Here is a 17,285-nt window from a genome sequence, read left to right on the forward strand (position 1 = left end):
TATTCTGACTCAGCCGCACGTCCTCCCAAGGGCCTTGCCAGCCTGGCTCTGTGCCAGGTGCTGGGCAATCTCTGCCTCTAGCCTGGGCCTTTGGGTCTGATTGAGGGTGGGAGACACGGAGCTCAGCAGTGAGGAACTCGCAGCAGCTTCTTGTTGTTGGTGTTGATGTGTTTTGTTTGTTTTAGTGAATCCAGAAAAAAAAATTTCTTACATAGAAAGGAGCGGTATTTGTATGAATTTATTTGCAATGGACTGCTTGGAAGTTGGCGTACATCTTTCCACGGAAACTATGAAAATACTGGTCAGCCTCTCAGTCATTTCATAAAATCTTGATTTTGTATTACAACAAATTAGGATATTTTCAGTAGAACTGATTGTAAGGCCAAACTGTTGGGATGTAATTCCTTCCCAAACATCTCTCAGGGGCACTTTCCTGAACGGCTGCTGACAGCAGCATTTGAGGACGGTGGGGCAGAGGACACCCTGGGGGGCCTGGCTTCTTGGGAGCTGGAGGCTTTGGCCCTTGTCCCACCCCTACTCCCCTGAGGAGGGAGGCGTGGGGCCCTGGGCTGGCTGCAGGACGTGGAGTGACTGTGGGTCCCCGTGGCCCCTGACACGCTCCCAGGGAACCCAAGAAAACACTGAGGCCCCTGTGGTGCCTCCTGCCTTCCGTCTGCATTCCATGGCAGGTGAGTCCGATTATTCGAAGGAAGCTGGAGTGTAGGCGGAGGGCAGCACCAGGTGTCCCAATCAGATTTGCTCAGGGTCCCTCCAGCAGTCCATGCCGCTGAGGCTGCCCCTTGGGGGCCCACGCATCCGAGCCACAGCCTCCTCCCATCCATGCGGGGATTTGCGCCCTGGAAGGAGCCGCCCAGCTGCGTCTCGCCAACATGCAGCACTTCCCTTCCTTTCCATGGAGTGCGGTTCCTTTCCCAGGGGTCCATATTGGCCACTGTGGGAGGGAGTCGGGCAGCTGAATTCCCGCAGGTGGGAATGCCAGGGCCCGAGGATGTTGCCTGTGTCCTGAAGGCTGTCGCCCGATCGCGCTATCCAAGGCTGTCCTGGGGCAGCGTCACCTGGGGGTCCTGCAGGGGCTTCTCAGCACAGCATCCAGCACCCCCACCTAGTGTGTTCCTGTCGCATCTCCTGCCCCTGCCTGCACCAGGCACCAGAGACCCGGATGCCAAGGCCTATCAGCTTCCTCAATGGGAAACTTTTCTTCAGTGAACAAGGCTCTGTTTTATAGACTTTTTAAATTTTCAGCTCAAAAACCAAAGTTGGCCAGCGTTGGTGGCCTCAGAGGGCTGGTCTGCTGCCCTGGGCTGCAGGGGCTGCCTGGCCAGGGTTGTGGCCAGGGCAGGTGCCGCCCACAGGTTGTTTGGCTGCAGGTGATGGGCAGGTCCCCCATCACATGTCCAGAGGTGGGTGCTGCTGGTGGATAATCCAACTCATTCCCTGTCTCCCCCCAGCCACCCTGGGCTGGGGACCCTGCCCCGCCAACCCTGCCATGCCCACCCCCCTCCAGCCTGATTGCGTGTCTCAGTCACGTGACCGCCCTGGGCCTGTGATGTCACTGGGAAATGCCCTCATCTGATTGGCTTAGACCCCAGATGAACAAGCCCAAGGTCTTGGGGCATCAGAGCCACCCATGAGGGCAGCTGGATGCAATGGCCACAGCCTGTGGTTGGGGAATGGCATTACCTATCTCCACCACGAGGGGACCTGAGGCTTTGGACCGCGAGACTGGCCCCGGCTCGCCACTTGCCCCTCACCCGGGGCCGCCTTCCCGAGATCCGCGGACACCCGAGCAGCCCCCATGCCACTGCATTGTGGCAGGGACACACCCGCCCATCCCTCCTGGGTCCCTTATCCACCTGCCTGTCCCTTTGTATCACCAACACCATGATACCCATTGTGCTGTGCCGTGTGGCCCCAGTGCCCACAGGGCCGGGCTCTGCCTGTTCCCAGGGGTCCGTCTGTCCCATGTGCCTGGACGTGAGAGGACGGAAGTCGGCAGAGCTTGGCTCCCCGTTGCACCCGACTCGCGCCTCAGCTGTGCCTCTTCTGTCTCTCGAGCTCTTCTGTGCTGTGTGGTTGCACTGAGCAGCTGTGGGGAAGGGGGAGGTGATTGCTTCGGTGGGAGCCTGGGCTGTGGCTGCAAGTCCCCAAAACAGACCCTGTGCCCCGGGCAGCCATCCGCTTCCCACCACAGTGGTGCCCAAAACCTTTTCCAAGTCGTCTTCTGTGACTTTAGTGTTATTCTTCAGTCACCTTTAAAAGCATAGCATGTTTTCAATCACATTTTCAGCTGGGAAATAGATCTGTGGTTAGAAACAGGAAGTTTGAGTTGCAGGCTTGTGATCCGGGCAGGTCCCTCAGATGGAGGGGCTGCACCTCCACTGCCCCCAACTGCTGCCCCTGCCCCGTGGCCACCCCAGATCCTCAGATGCCCCTCCCTGTGCCTTCTCACCCTCTGGTCCTGGCTGGGCCTGTCCCGCCCCATGTTCCGCCTCCCACTGCCCTCAGCCTCTGGAACGGTGCCTGCATGCAGAAGGAACGAAGGACTTCCGTTCAGACAGCTCTGCTGGGAGCGTTCTGGCCTGAAATGCAGTGGGAGCTCTGGTGCAGGTGTAGCCGAGGCTCAGGGGCGCCACACCAGGCAAACAGGTGAACGGCGTCACCTGCAGCTCTTGGTGGCTTTTTAGGACTCTGCGTTCGTGTTCTCCATTGTCCCTGGCAGCCCCTGGCCGAGGTGGCCCAGTGCCCACTATAGAGAGTGCAGGTCAGTTTGTGGACCAATGGCCAACCAGGCTGAGTCAGGTGAGGTGGAGAGTCCCACCCCAAACCCCAAACTCCAGTGTCCGGGCCACGGGCAGCCCTGGGACACCTTAGCTCTGGATGCGAATTTGCGGTCCTTGCTGTTCTTGTGTCTCTGTTTGCTTAGGACATGCTGGCAGCTGACTGTGTACTGGGGAAGCCTGGAGAGGAAGCCAGGTGGCCCCAGGCTCCTGGAGCTCAGAATCCAGTGGAAATCACTGCCCAGGGAAGAAGCTCCGGAGTCTAGAGGTGGCAGTGCCCATTTTACCTGCACCCTCAGTGACAGCTACACCCCGGCTTCTGGGGACCTCTGGGCCCAAGGGCACCTCACTGTCTCCTTGTCCTCCTGGTCACTGACCTGGGCCACCATAGAAGGCACCTGGCTATCTGTGTGTGGCTTGACCACTGCCTTGCACCCATCCGGGCCCCGCAGGGCCGTCCTGTGGAACTGCTTTGGGCTGTGCTGATCACCCCGTGTAGCGGGGCCGTGTCCAGTGAACAGCGGAGGCCTCGAGTGCCCCCTGACCTGCTGCCGGGGACTCAGCCCCTCCCTCACCGCCCCCACACCCGAGGGCTGTCGCCTGTCCCAGCCTGCTGCTCCGAGCTTAGTGTTTTAAAACGTGTTTTCTACGTCTTGTCAGAGTGCTCAAGGCGGGAGATTGCCATGGAAACTGAGCTCCTTAGAATTCCTGTGGCCGTCCTAATTATAGAATCTCAAAGACACGCACAGAGCTCCTTGAGGTTGTCAGAGTTAAGGCTGAAAGAGGAGGAGCGGCCCCTGTGATCCCCACAGTTTTGTTCCCTGCTTGCTTCAGCAGAGCCTGGCACCCAAGGAGGTGGCAGGATGGGTCCCTGATGAGCACGTGACATCGAGCCAGCTCTGACTCCAAAGCCTGACCCACGTGGCTGCGCCATCCACTGTGTGCTGTCCACTGCGGGAGACCCCAGGCTGTGTCCAGATGCACCCCCGGAAGGACCTCCTGCTAACATGGGACCCTTTTCTACAGAGGTGGCCGGGGGACTCGCGGTGCCAGGCCCACAGCCTCCTCGCCGGTAGTATCTGGGGGCCGGGGCCTGTTTCCAGAGCACAATCCCCAGAAGGGCTCCCTTGACTGTCGCTTAGGTCAGAAATAGGCCCGTCACTTTCCAAGCAGAAACCCAAACACTGAAAATTCAACTGTGACTTTTGAGGGGTGGGGACCGCCAGGTTCCCCGAACATCCGTGCCTGCGGGCCCAGAAAGGCAGAGTGGCTGCCGGCCCGCGTGTCCAGGCCCCTTGCACTGAGGGAAACTTCTAGTCAATTGCCTGAAGTTCGAAGGTTTGGGGGGTTTTCATGGTTGCTTTCGTTTGTTTTGGCAGTTGCAGAATCCCCCAAAAAGGTGGGAATGTGGATTTTTCAAGGAAGGTGCTCCTTTGATTCAGAAGCTAAGGAGGCCCTAAGTGCAGTCTCACCTTGAGAAAAATATCAGACCAGTCCCAACAGAGGGGCATCCTGCAGACACCCAGCCTGCACTCAGAACTGTCACGGTCAGAAAGCACGGTCAGAAAGTCTGAGAAAGTCACGGTGCAGCAGGGCCCGCGAGGCAAGACGGCGACACGTGGGCTCCTGGACGAGGCAGGACAGTGACACATGGGCTCCAGGACAGGACCCTGGGGCGGACGCAGACAGTGGGTGAAAACCAAGGAAAGGTCTGAATATCGCTTAAGGTAGCCATGGATCCTGGCTCATTCATTGTAACAGCATAGTAGGCGGGTGGAAGATGAGAGCTGTGGGGAGCCAGGCAGGTGGGGTCTCTGGGAACTCTCCAATTTAAAGCTGTTCTTAAAAATAGTCTATTAAAAAAGACAGTTGAGGGCAGCCCTGCCTACAGCTGGAGTTGAAGTTCTGGGTAACACCAAGCTTCCTCTCAGCCTCCATAGGCAAGTAGTAGGGGCCAGGCAGGGCCTTGGCCGCAGGGAGGCTTCTGGTTACCAGGTTCTCCACAGCCTTTGCAGTTTCCCTGTGAATCTGAAATTACCCCCAAATAAAAAGGGTGTCTTTTGTTTGTTTGTTTTGTTTTTGAGACAGGGTCTGGCTCTGTTGCCCAGGCTGGAATACAGTGGTGTGATCTCAGCTCAGTGCAGCCTCCACCTGCCAGGTTCAGGTGATCCTCCCACCTCAGCCTCCCGAGTAGCTGGGACTACAGGCGCACGCCACCACACTCGGCTCATTTTTTGTATTTTTTTTTATAGAGACGGGGTCTCAACATGTTGCCCAGGCTGGACTCAAATTCCTGGGCTCAAGTGATCCACCTGCCTTGACCTCCCGAGGTACTGGGATTACAAGCATGAGCCGCCACGCCTGGCCAAAAGGTGTATTTGTTAAGTACAGGCTGCGCTGCTGTCCCTGTTATCCCTTATAACTCACCTGGTCCCTGCTTTCCAGCTGGGGACTGGCATGGACCCCATGGGGCTTCCCCCATTTCACTGAGGCAAGACCGAGGTGCTGGGAGTATTGGGTGTCCTGCTCAACCAGGGTCCCCAGGGCCAGGGGCTCCTGGCATGCCTTCCTGTGGGATACCGCATGGGGGGCTGTGAGGGCGAGAAAAATGGGAAACACGATGCCTGCCCAGAACTCGCACCTCAGATACCCTGTGCCAGGGTTTTCCAGAGAGATCAAACCAATAAGGTGTATGTATAGAAAGATCTATTGTAAGGAACTGGCTTGTTCACAGAGACTCATGAAGCCCAAAATCTGCAGGGGGCCCAGTAGGCTGGAGACCTAGGAGGAGCCACGGCCGCGGCACTGCTGCTCAGGGAGCTCAGCCTTTGTTCTGTGGAGGCCTTTTTCTGCTTGGGTGAGGCCCACCTGCATTGTGGTGAGCAGTCCGCTTCCCTCAAAGTCAGCTGATTTAAATGTTTATCTCATCCATACTCACCCTCATAGTAACATCCAGGATAACATTTGACCAGCCGTCTGGGCACCATGGCCCAGCCGCGTGGACACATACAGTGAACCATCGCAGGCCCTGCCTTGGCACTTGGCATCCACGCATATCCCCTTAAGCCACACTCGGTCTCCACACAGCAGTACTCCCGCCTGACACACTCGGTCTCCACACAGCAGTACTCCCGCCTGACACAGTTCGACCCTCCCTCAGGCAGTGCCAGTACACTTGGCCTTCCCAGAGGAGGGCCGCCATCATGGGCTCAGACCTTCCAGCTGGACTGCAGTGGGGTGGGGCGTGGCCTCGCCTCTGTGGTCTTTGGGTCACTTGAATCCCCGCCTCTCACTCATTTTCCTTTGGTATTTGCAAATTTGTTCCCGTGGCGCCTGGAGCTGACTGCCGGCTGCCACCTGTGTCCTGCCTCAAGCCGAGCTCCAGGTGGCACCCGTGAGCAGGCAGGGATGCCAGTGGCTTCTCACCTGGGAGTTTTTTGCAGGCTCAGAGCTCTTTGTTCCTTTTTAAAAATCTGATTTGAAGGTTGGGCACAGTGGCTCATGCCTGTAATCTCAGCACTTTGGGAGGCCGAGGTGGGCATATCGCCTGAGGTCAGGCGTTGGAGACCAGCCTGGGCAACACAGGCTGGGGCAACTCCCTTCCCTAATAAAAGTTCAAAACCAACCCTTAAAGTTTAAAAAGTGAGATGGGATATTTGAAGGAGGCAGGTCTGAGGGAAATGCTTGAAATTATCCTCTCTGTCCCTGTGCCCCCAGGTCATTTAGTTCCATCGTTATTCAGCATATCATTTGACACACGCTAGGAGCACAGGACTCGGCAATATAAAGCGTGGTAATCGATGGACACTGCCCCCCGGCAGCCAGCCAGGGGCAGGACTTAAGCGCCACCCAGCTGCAGGCTGTCCCCCTGCGGCTGCCAGCCTGATATTGGATTGGTTACTGCTGCTGGCCTGAAATTGGATTGGTTATTTGCTTACCGGAACATTTTTGTCACATGACTGTGTATTCTAAAACAAGATGTTGTTTTTGTTTTTGAGAGAGTCTCGCTTTGTCGCCCAGGCTGGAGTGCAGTGGCTTGATCTCGGCTCACTGCAAGCTCTGCCTCCTGGGTTCACGCCATTCGCCTGCCTCAGCCTCCCAAGTAGCTGGGACTACAGGCGCCTGCCACCACACCTGGCTAATTTTTTGTATTTTTAGTAGAGACGGGGTTTCACCATGTTAGCCAGGATGGTCTCGATTTTCTGACCTCCTGATCCGCCCGCCTCGGCCTCCCAGAGTGCTGTGATTACAGGCGTGAGCCACCGCGCCTGGCCTATCGGGTTTTTTTTTTTTTTTACTTGTTTGGTTCTATACCAATGGCACCATGTTTTTGTCACCCTAGGGTTTGATTTTTGGTGTTTCCAAGACACCTCTGGGCCACTGCACATGGCTGAGGTGGGCTTCGCACTGGCTGTGTCTTCTGGTGGACGCCCACACATCTGTTTGTTTATGCATTCTCTTGTCCACAGACCTTGAGGTCATCGGACATTCTTGAATGCTCCCGAGCCCAGGAGTGAGCGTTTCTGAGCTTTGACGAGCAGCAGTGGGGCTGCCAGGTCCTAGGGGGAGCAAATGGTCCTCGTTTCTGAGCTGCTAGGCTCTCCCAAAGAATACGCCATTTCCCCGGGGCACTCCTGGGCCTCGAAGGTGTTTGGGGCTGCGGGGGATTGATTCGTGCCGACCCCACAGTGTAGGAGACGCCTGGGCGGCTTTGCGGGTTGCTTCGATGGTTCTCGGGGCTGAGATGCTTGTGTCTCTCTCGGGCGAGACACCTGCTCTGGACTTCTGTTCCTATTTTGACTGCGTTTTCCTCATGGATTTTTCAGTCCAGCATCCCTAGCCACGGGCCCTTTGTCTCTCATGTGTGCAGGTGACTCAGGGTGACTGAGATCTTCTGTAATTCCTTCTAAAATGTGTTTCCATCCTTAGTCTCCGAGGGTCCGAGTGTGTTTGTGGTGGGAAGCGGGGTCAGTCCCCGCCTGGACCGCTGTGACAGAACCCCACAGACAGGGTGACTTACGACAGAAACTTATTTTCTCAAGTTCTGGAGGCGTGGGGACCCCATCTCCAAATACAGCCACATTGGGGTTGGGGCTCCCCACATGAATTTAGGGGACACTTAAGTTCGTCCCGGCCGGGACTGGGGACGCCGGGCTGTGTGCTGTGTCCTGTGGGAGAGTTTGTTCACCCTGCTGGAGGCTCCCTGATGAGCCCTGGCGTCTGCTAGGACGTCACTCTCTTTACTGATTGAATTCGAAGGGTGTCCAGTTGGCGCATTTTCACGGTTTCCCGGGCGCACTGGGGGTGGGTCCCGTGTGTCCCCGCTCCAGCCAGCTTCGACCCCCAGCTGTGCGTCAGTCCCTCTGCTCGGTCCCCTAGCTGCGCGGCCGTCCCTCGGCTCCGCCCCCCAGCTGTGCGACCTCCCTTCGTCTCCGCCCACAGCTTCACGTCCATCCCTCTGCTGCGCCCCCAGTTGCTCGTCCGTTTCCTCGGCTCCGCCCCCTCGGCTTTGCGTCTGGCCCTCAGCTCCACCCCCAGCTGCACGCCCGTCCCTCAGCTCAGTCCCCAAGCTGTGCGTCCTTCCCTCAGCTCTACCCCAAGCTGTGCGTCAGTCCTTTAGCTCCGCCCTCCAGCTGTGCGCCCGCCCCTTGGTTCCGCCCCGCAGCGGTGCATCCGTCCCTTGGCTCCGCCCCCCACTGTGCGTCCATTTTGACTCCGCCCCCAGCTGTGCGTCCGTCCCTCAGCTCCGCCCCCAGCTGTGCGACTATCCGACTCGGCCCCTCAGGTGTGCGCCAGTTTCTGTGGCCCACAGTGCCTCCGTTTCCACCGCTTCACACCCTTCTCTTTCTCTCTCTCTTCAGAGAGGGTTGTTGGGCAGGCAGAGCGTCCCCCGAGGGGACAAGTCAGGCCTACGGACTCCTGGAGCCAGGACCTGCCGTAGGCTGGTTAGGGCAGGATGCGCCCTGTCGTCGTGGGCAGAGCCACATGGGGGCTCACCCGACCTCCTCAGGGCTGAGGGGCACAGGGGCCGAAAGTGTGGCCGCCCCTGGGGGTCTGCGCCTCTTGTGGAGCCCAGGCCTGGCGCCCAGGTGGGTGGAGTGCAGAGAGGGCACAGGCTGCATGACCCCAGCCTGGCCTCGGGCTTGCTGGGAGTCGCGTCTGTGGCCGGAGGGGCCTTTGGTGTCACCAGGCCTCTGTCAAACCCCAAGCCGCATCCTGGGAGGGCTGGGTGGGCTGAGCCGCCCGCTGCCGTGAGGCCTGTTTGACCTGCGCTCCTGGAGGACCCCTGACTTCTTGGTTTCGCACTGAATCTTCCATTTAAAGGAAGAGGAGCAGGTTTTACCATCCGCGTGGCCTGATTTCAGCGGTTTCCAGCCAGAGCTAGTCATTTGCTTGTTTTAAAAACATTCCGTTACAATTTCCACTTCAATATATTTGTGGCACTTTCATTTGGTTCATGAAAGTCGCTTTTATGATGGAATTTTATAAAAGCACAAAGCTTCCCATTGTACGTTACGTTTCTGAAGATTCTGTTTACACACACCTCCGTTTCAAAGAGTTTTGGAGGAGCAAAGTGAGACACAGTGTTGAGGAAGGACAAGACCAGCCGTCTGGTTACAGGCTTGGTGCCGGCATTTTTCATAAGAGGCACAGTCCGCATGGGCATGTTATAAAGATGATGTTTTTGGTAACATGCGAATGGAAACGGGTGCACGGTCGGTTTGGCTTTCCTGCTCTGAGATTTATTAGGTTAAAGGAAACTCGACTGGAGAGCCCGGGGCCTCGCGCCGCTTCCATCTGGCGAGTTGTTCAAGTGAAGTCAGTGACGCTCTGCATCTTAGCCTGGCCCAGGCTCCAGTGTGGCGTCCACTCTTCCTCCTCTGACAGTCATGTGTAAATATCGAGACCCATTTGAACTATCCCTGTGTGGAAAAAAAAGCCTGTTTTTCACAGGGCTGCCTGGGGAGGAGGGGGGTGGAAAGGAAAACAGGCAGGGGGGCAAACGGACCTGGCCCGCGTTGGCCTGGGGTGACTTCACGGCTCTACTGTCAGCAAGCGGCCGTCCCGTGGTGGATCCTGTCTGCCCTGCGAGGACACCTGGCTCCATCCTCACCTGGGTCTCTGTCTCTAGCCGCCGAGGCCGTGACACCATGAGGATCATGTGAGGAGGGGCACAGAGAGGCCGCCGGGAGGCCGTCACTCCAGCCCTGCCTTCCCTGCCTGGGAGGACGCTGCGGCCGCCACCACCTGGACGGGAGTGGTCTGTCGCAGCTGCACCCTGCATGGGCTCGTGGCCGCCACGCTGTTTCTTTACGCCTTTCTCATATCCTTTCCAGAATCTATCTACCGCCGGGGAGCCAGAAGATGGAGGAAGCTGTACCGTGCCAACGGCCACCTCTTCCAAGCCAAGCGCTTTAACAGGGTGAGTGGCCCCCTCGGGACTAGTCCCTCAAGGAGCCTTTTGTTACTTTTAAAAGCAAAGAGAGAGGAGGGGAGGCACATTCTGCTGAGCCCAGGCTGGGCTCTTTTTGGCGCCCGAGGGCAAGGTTACAGAAATGCTTTCTCTGGTGCAGGATGAGGCTTTGACTAGGGCTGTCTGAGGCGGCAAGTGCCCTCTGGGCCTTTCCCTGCGTGGTGGCTGCCCAGTGAATGCTGTCTGTGTCTGCCTAGCTGTGTGACTCTTATCAGGGCTCAGGGCTCACTGGCCTGAGGCCCCAGCCTGCCTGCATCCAGAGTGGGGCGGCCGCATTCCATCCACATTAGCGCCAGGATGTGTGTTTTTAGCTGCACAGTGTTTCCTAGTAGCTAAGAGTCTCCGTGAACCCCGGAAGCTCCTTCAGCCCCATCCCTGCTTGGGCCTCTGTCTTTCCAACGGCCACCCACGGGGGCCCTTTCCAGAGGACGCTTAGCTTATTTCCCTTATTTCTCTTTATGATGCTTTTCTAGTTCCTATGAAATGGGTGATTCAGATGCTTTTGTAATTGTTCTGTTTCACAGTGGAAGGGGAGGTGTCTGGGGGTGCCTTGGTGGCCCTGGAGTTGGTCCCACACAGGGAGTGTCTTGGGGGTGCGTGGAAGTATACAGGGCCTGTCCCCAATGCGGGACTCCACACAGAGCCCCTGACAGCCCCTCACAGGAGCAGTTGCCCTGGGGCTACCTTTGCGTTCCACACTCACCTGCCACGTGGCCTCACGTGTCAACCTCCTCTGGGTGTATGGCCCGTCTGTCTCCTGGAGCGGCCTCAAGTCACCTGCCCCTCCTTCTACTCCCATGGTCTGCCCTCTAGACCGTCAGGAGGTTCTGTTCATGTGAGCCACTCCTACCGCCCCTGCGTGTGCTGGGTCCCTGTCATGTGGCAAGAGTGGGTCTGGACTCCCATTCCTCTTGGGGCTAACACAGGTGGGGATGCAGGACAAGCTCCTCAGTGACTGAAGAGGGGTGTGGAGGGAACTGGGGTCCAGGAGATGAGCAGGTCAGCACTAGGAAGACCCGGACATTGCCTGGAGAGCCCAGAGGACTTCCTGGAGGAGAAGGCATCTGATCATACTGCCTGGGAGGTCAGTGCAGAGGAGATGCCAGGAGCACCAAGGATGTGGCAGTCACGGGAGAGTCCAGCCAGTGTCTGGGAGGCCCTGAGGACAAGGTTGGGGACACCAGGACATGGGGAGCCTAGGCGGCTGTGTGCTTAGGGCAGGTGGGTGTGGGTGAACAGGCAGTTTGGTCCGGGCTGGGACTCAGGAGAATGTGGCTGGAGGTGGCCACATTGGGGCATCTGTGGAGTATGGTACCAGGGAGCGTTGTAGCACAGAGATCCTGTCAGCACCCCAGCCCACCCTGGCCACCTTCTCTGAGGACACACGGTGTGAGCCTTCTGGGGCTGCAGAACACAGCACCACTAACCGGCAGCTTAAACAGCAGAAACTCACTCTCCCGCAGTCTGGGGCTGGAAGTCCAAAACCAAGGTGTCTTTATGAGTCAGGGTTCTCCAGAGGGATGGAACCAATAGGATGCATGTACATGAAAGGGAGTTGATTAGGGAGAATTGGCCCTCGGGCTCACAAGGCGAAGTCTTACGATAGGTCGGCTGCAGGCTGGGGAAGAAAGAAGCCAGTAGTGGCTCAGTCCGAGTCCAAAAGCCTCAAAAGCAGGGAAGCCGACAGTGCAGCCTTCAGCCTGTGGCCAGAGGCTCCAGAGCCCCCAGCAAACCACTAATAAGTCCCAGAGTCTAAAGGCCGAAGAACCTGGAATCTGATGTCCAAGGGCAGGACGAATGGCAGGAAGCGTCCAGCATGGGAGAAAGAAGAAAGCCAGAAGACCCAGGAAAACTGCTTCTCCCACCTGCTTCCGCCTGCTTCACCCCAGCCGCACTGGCAGCCGATTGGACGCTGCCCACCTACATTGAGGGTGGGTCTTGCCCTCCCAGTTTGCTGACTAAAATGCCAGTCTCTGGGCAGCACCCTCATAGACACACCCAGAAGCAATACTTCACCAGTTCTCTAGGCATCCTTCAATCCAGTCAAGTTGGCGCCTAGTATTACCCATTACAGTGCCGCAGGGCTGTGCCCTCCTTCCCCCGCAGCCACTGGTAGCCGTGGGCAGCCTTGTTCCTGGGCTCGCAGAGGAACCACTCACCTCTGCCTCCGTCTCCACATGGCCTTCTCTGTATCTGTCTCTTCTGTCATTCTGCATGACAGATTAGCCCAGAGTGAACCCCTCCAGCCAGCACAGGGTGTGGCCCCTCACTGTGCAGCTTTTAGGAGAAAAGTCCATTCTGCCGATGGCAGGTGCAGACCATAAGTGATCCTCCCCCTCCCCACCAGCAGTGAGCAAAAGCTTTTCCTTTCCTTCCTGCAAGACACTGAAGGAACGGGTGGCAGGTGGACCCACCACAGCCTCGCTCTGCTGTGGAGGTGCAGCCCTCCCGGGCGCGTGAATGAGCCAGTTTCACAAACACAGAGGCCAAGGCGAGAGTGGTCCAAAAGCCTGCAACCTGATTGCTCAGGGAGGGCGGCTGCCCTGCGATTCACCCTGTCCGATTCCCGCCTAATTGTGCCCGGGCTCTGATCTCACCACCTGCTCATAACATTCTCTGCCCAGACCTCAGAGCCACTCCATGTAGTGCTCACTTCATGTTAATTGCAGGACCACTCAGGGGCATTTCAGGAGGAAAGCACTTGGTTTTGTGTGAATCAGTAAGACTTAAAGGGGATCAAGCACCCAGGAGAAGAGAGACTTTTCCGTCCTCTTTGTTGGTGAACCAAGGATGAAAGAGTGAGCATCAGTCGCTGGGGACTGGGCCCCCTGCCTGGATCTTTATGTGCACTTGAAAGCACTGCCCTTGGACTTTGAGAAGGAATCATTCAGTGGGGGAGCCAAAGGGAGAGAGCCAGCGAGGTTCTGAAGAAGGAGGTGAGGGGCTGCCTCCTCCTTGAAGGATGGTGCTGGGGGCGGGCAGGGAAGCCCACTCAGTGGAACAGAAGTGCTGGGTCAGAGCTGGCCCTGGGCCCCCCAGGGCTGAGCACTTCGTGTAGAGGAGGGAAGGGATCCTCCAGTAAATCCTGAGGAGGTGATTGGTTAATTATCAGTCCAGGAACCGGGGGTGATGTGGGTAGGAATCCAGGCTACTGGCTCCCATCATAGTAAACTGCAGGTGGATTGAGGCTAAAAAAAAATCACAGGGCCCGGCGCAGTGGCTCACGCCTGTAATCCCAGCACTTTGGGAGGCTGAGATGGGTGGATCACTTGAGGCCAGGAGTTCGAGATCCATCTGGCCAACATGGTGAAACCCTATCTGTACTAAAAATACAAAAATTAGCCAGGTGTGGTGGCACATGCCTGTAATCCCAGCTACTGAGGAGTCTGAGGCAGGAGAATCACCTGAACCCAGGAGGCGGGGGTTGCGGTGAGCCGAGATTGTGCCACTGGGCGACAGAGTGAGACTCCGTCTCAAATAAATAAAAGAAAGAAACCTAGAAGCTGTGCAGATCTCTGGAGAAAAACCAGGCAGTGAGGACCAGAGGGTCTTTAGACTCAGCCACACAGACTTTTCAGATTTTTTCAGTTTCCAAATTAAATGCAAAAAACATACAGGAAAGGGGTTCGTAGCACATAAAACCCAGAAGAGATCCAGACATCTCACACTTAGAATTAAAGAGCTCCTATACAAAGGCTTTTGGTACATGCTGAGACCGAGAAGCTGGGACCCAGAAGCTAAGAACCGGTGTGAATGGTTGATGAAGTAAGACTGTAATTGTTTAGAGATGAGAACAGCATGACCTCCACAGGTGATCAGGGAAACACAAGACATTTTCTCTGTCAACATCGAAGATGTTAAAAGTAATTAAAGCTGGCCGGGCGCGGTGGTTCATGCCTGTAATTCCAGCACTTTGGGAGGCCAAGGTGGGTGGATCACGAGGTCAGCAGTTCAAGACCAGCCTGGCCAAGTTGGTGAAACCCCGTTTCTACTAAAAATACAAAAAAATTAGCCAGGCATGGTGGTGGGTTCCTTTAATCCCAGCTGCTCGGCAGGCTGAGGCAGAGAATTGCTTGAACCCAGGAGGCAGAGGTTGTAGTGAGCCGAGATGGCACCACTGCACTCCAGCCTGGGCGACAGAGCAGGACTCTGTCTCAAAACAACAAAAAAATAATTAAAGCCCAGGGTTGCTGTCATGGGGTCTGCCAACCCTGGAGATGTGGGACAGACATGGACCCTACTCTCTGGAAATCATGCAGGAAATGTGCAGCGATGTTCCTGTCTCTCTTCAAAAGAAGTCACCCATCATTCGGAGGTTTGTGTATGGGGAAGATCAGCTCAGCATTATTTTTACAAGCAAGAGTGGGAATCTTGTTTGGAGTTAGCTACTCCCTTTGCTGTGAACAACCCACTCCACCACGTGGGGTATAAACCATGGCAGGGCCACGTCTCTGAGCTGTGGCTGCTGGAGAGCCCTCTGTTGGTGGCACATAGGGCACAAGTGCCACAGGGACAGCTGGGTGGATGGCCCAAGACTTTGGCCTTTATCATGAGTGGACAGAGGAGTGACCACTTGGGTCCCTGGAGAAGAGGCTGTAGAGAGTGAGAGTGGGGAAAGGAGATCAGAAGATGCCACCCAGGAGCAGCAGTGCCTGTCAGGTTTGGTCCAAGCAGTGCCCTCAGGTGGCTGGCAGAGGCCAACGCAATTCCTCTTCAAGCCAGCCTCAAAGAATTCCTGCCGATAAATAAATCAGGCATCTGAGCTCGCAATCGAAAACCACAAAACACAGTGGGAAGTAGGATATCCTGAGTCCAAGCTGGTAAAAGCCAAGACGGGCTCCTACCATCAGAATAGGTTAAGGGTGTGGCCGGTCTAAAACATGAAAATGGGTGATTGAAAATATGAGCAGGAGGCCGGGCGCGGTGGCTCACACATGTAATCCCAGCACTTTGGGAGGCCGAGGCAGGCGGATTGCCTGAGGTCAGGAGTTCGAGACCAGCCTGGTCAACATAGTGAAACCCTGTCTCTACTAAAAATACAACAAAATTTAGCTGGGCGTGGTGGTGGGTGCCTGTAATCCTAGCTACTCGGTAGGCTGAGGCAGGAGAATGGCTTGAACCAGGGAGCTGGAGGTTTCAGTGAGCTGATGAGATCATGCCACTGTACTCCAGCTTGGGTGACAGAGTGAGACTCCGTCTCAAAAAAAAAGAAAGAAAATGTGAGCAGGGAGGCCAGGTGCAGTAGCTCACGCCTGTAATCCCAGCACTTTGGGAGGCCAGAGCAGACAGATCACCTGAGGTCAGAGGCTCGAGACCAGCCTGGCCAACATGGCGAAACTTTGTCTCTACTAAAAATAAAAAATCAGCTGGACGTGGTGGCAGGTGCCTATAATCCCAGCTACTCAGGAGGCTGAGACAGGAGAATCGCTTGAACCCAGGAGGCGGAGGCTGCAGTGAGCCAAGATCGTACCACTGCACTCCAGCCTGGGGAACAGAGCGAGGCGCGAGGCTGTCAGAAGGAGGGAGGGAGGTAGGGAATATGAGCAAGGAACAAGTTGGCAGCATGTAAGACATACTTAAAACGTTTTTACCCATTAATCTATGAATTCCTGTGAGTTTCTGAGAATGGAAACTTGGGGTTTAGGTTTTATTTTTTTAATGTCACATTTCCTGAAATGTTACTAATTCAAATGTAGATTTGAAACAAGAGCTTTTGACAGAGCTTGGGCAGCCTCACCTACAAAGCACACACGTGAGGTCTCTGTGGTGGGTGCCAACCCTTGTCAGATTCACACTGCCCTTGTCAGCAGATGTCCTGGCCTGACCCCAGGTAAGGGTGGCTCCCCACGGAAAGGAACCTTGGTCAGTTTGTTTTTTGTTTGTTTGGTGTTTTTTGTTTGTTTGTTTTGTTTTGTTTTGAGACACAGCCTCACTCTATTGCCCAAGCTGGAGGCTGGAGTGCAGTGGCGTGATCTTGGCTCACTGCAACCTCTGCCTCCTGGGTTCAAGCGATTCTCCTGCTTCAGCCTCCCGAGTAGCTGGGATTACAGATGTGCGCCACCACGCCCAGCTAATTTTTGTACTTTTAGTAGAGATGGGGTTTCTCCATGTTGGTCAGGCTGGTCTCGAACTCCTGACCTCAAGTGATCCGCCCGCCTTGGCCTCCCAAAGTGCTGGGATTACAGGCGTGAGCCACTGCGCCTGGCCAACCTTGGTTAATTTGTAAAGACACCCAGTGGCTGTGAATTTGGTCTTAAATAGGACCCTAGCATTGCAGAGTGAGATGTTAAATGGTGACCTAGAGAAAGCCAAACACATTAGGCACATTATACCAAAAAAACTTGACTTTTAAATAATGGTTTTAGAAATGGAAGGTGGTGTTCTTCTGCACTGTGGACGCAAAGGAGAATGGAGCAGGTCTGCACAGCCAAAGTGCCTCCTTTCACTCCAGGGTCCACACATCCGGCAGCCAAAGCGCCTCCTTTCAATCCAGGGTCCACACGTCCAGCAGCCAGAGTGCCTCCTTTCAATCCAGGGTCCACACATCCAGCAGCCAAAGTGCCTCCTTTCAATCCAGGGTCCACACATCTGGCAGCTGAAGCGCCTCCTTTCAATCTGGGGTCCACACGCCCAGCAGCCAAGGCGCCTCCTTTCAATCTAGGGTCCACATATCCAGCAGCCAAAGCGCCTCCTTTCAATCCAGGGTCCAGGCATTCAGCAGCTGAAGCGCCTCCTTTCAATCCAGGGTCCACACATCCGGCAGGTGCCGACTGGGGCAAAACTCCCAATGCCGGCGTTAAGCTAGATTGGCCCTGAGTCAGAGAAGACGTCTTGGGCGGGATGCCCCCTCTCACCCATCCCTCCTTCGAATAGAGCCCACAGTCCTGGTGTGGCTCTGTCATGGCCAGGCTGATGTAGGTAGCATGTGCAGAGGATGTGGAGTCAGCTCCTTTTTCCTGTTACAAAGTTGAAAGCGACGATGCATGTGTGTTTTCTTACCTGATGCCCACTGT

General features: G+C 56.0%; 1 protein-coding gene across 14 annotated transcripts in view; it reads left to right on the forward strand.

The window, feature by feature from the left end:
* PRKCZ (protein kinase C zeta) overlaps positions 1–17,285 on the forward strand; it is a 135,261-nt gene that overhangs the window by 75,322 nt on the left and 42,654 nt on the right. For 10 of the 14 annotated variants that reach the window (XM_032758655.1, XM_032758656.2, XM_032758659.2 and 7 more), the window contains one exon: positions 10,136–10,221. In XM_032758655.1, the coding sequence (XP_032614546.1) occupies positions 10,136–10,221 (86 nt within the window). Of the gene's footprint in view, positions 1–8,551; positions 8,584–8,733; positions 8,888–9,674; positions 9,693–9,944; positions 9,961–10,135; positions 10,222–17,285 lie in introns of those variants that run through there. The other 4 variants (XM_058443624.1, XM_058443619.1, XM_058443620.1 and 1 more) reach the window with 4 other exon arrangements.

The sequence above is a fragment of the Hylobates moloch genome, unplaced genomic scaffold, assembly GCF_009828535.3.
Source record: "Hylobates moloch isolate HMO894 unplaced genomic scaffold, HMol_V3 SCAFFOLD_9, whole genome shotgun sequence".
NCBI lineage: Eukaryota > Metazoa > Chordata > Mammalia > Primates > Hylobatidae > Hylobates > Hylobates moloch.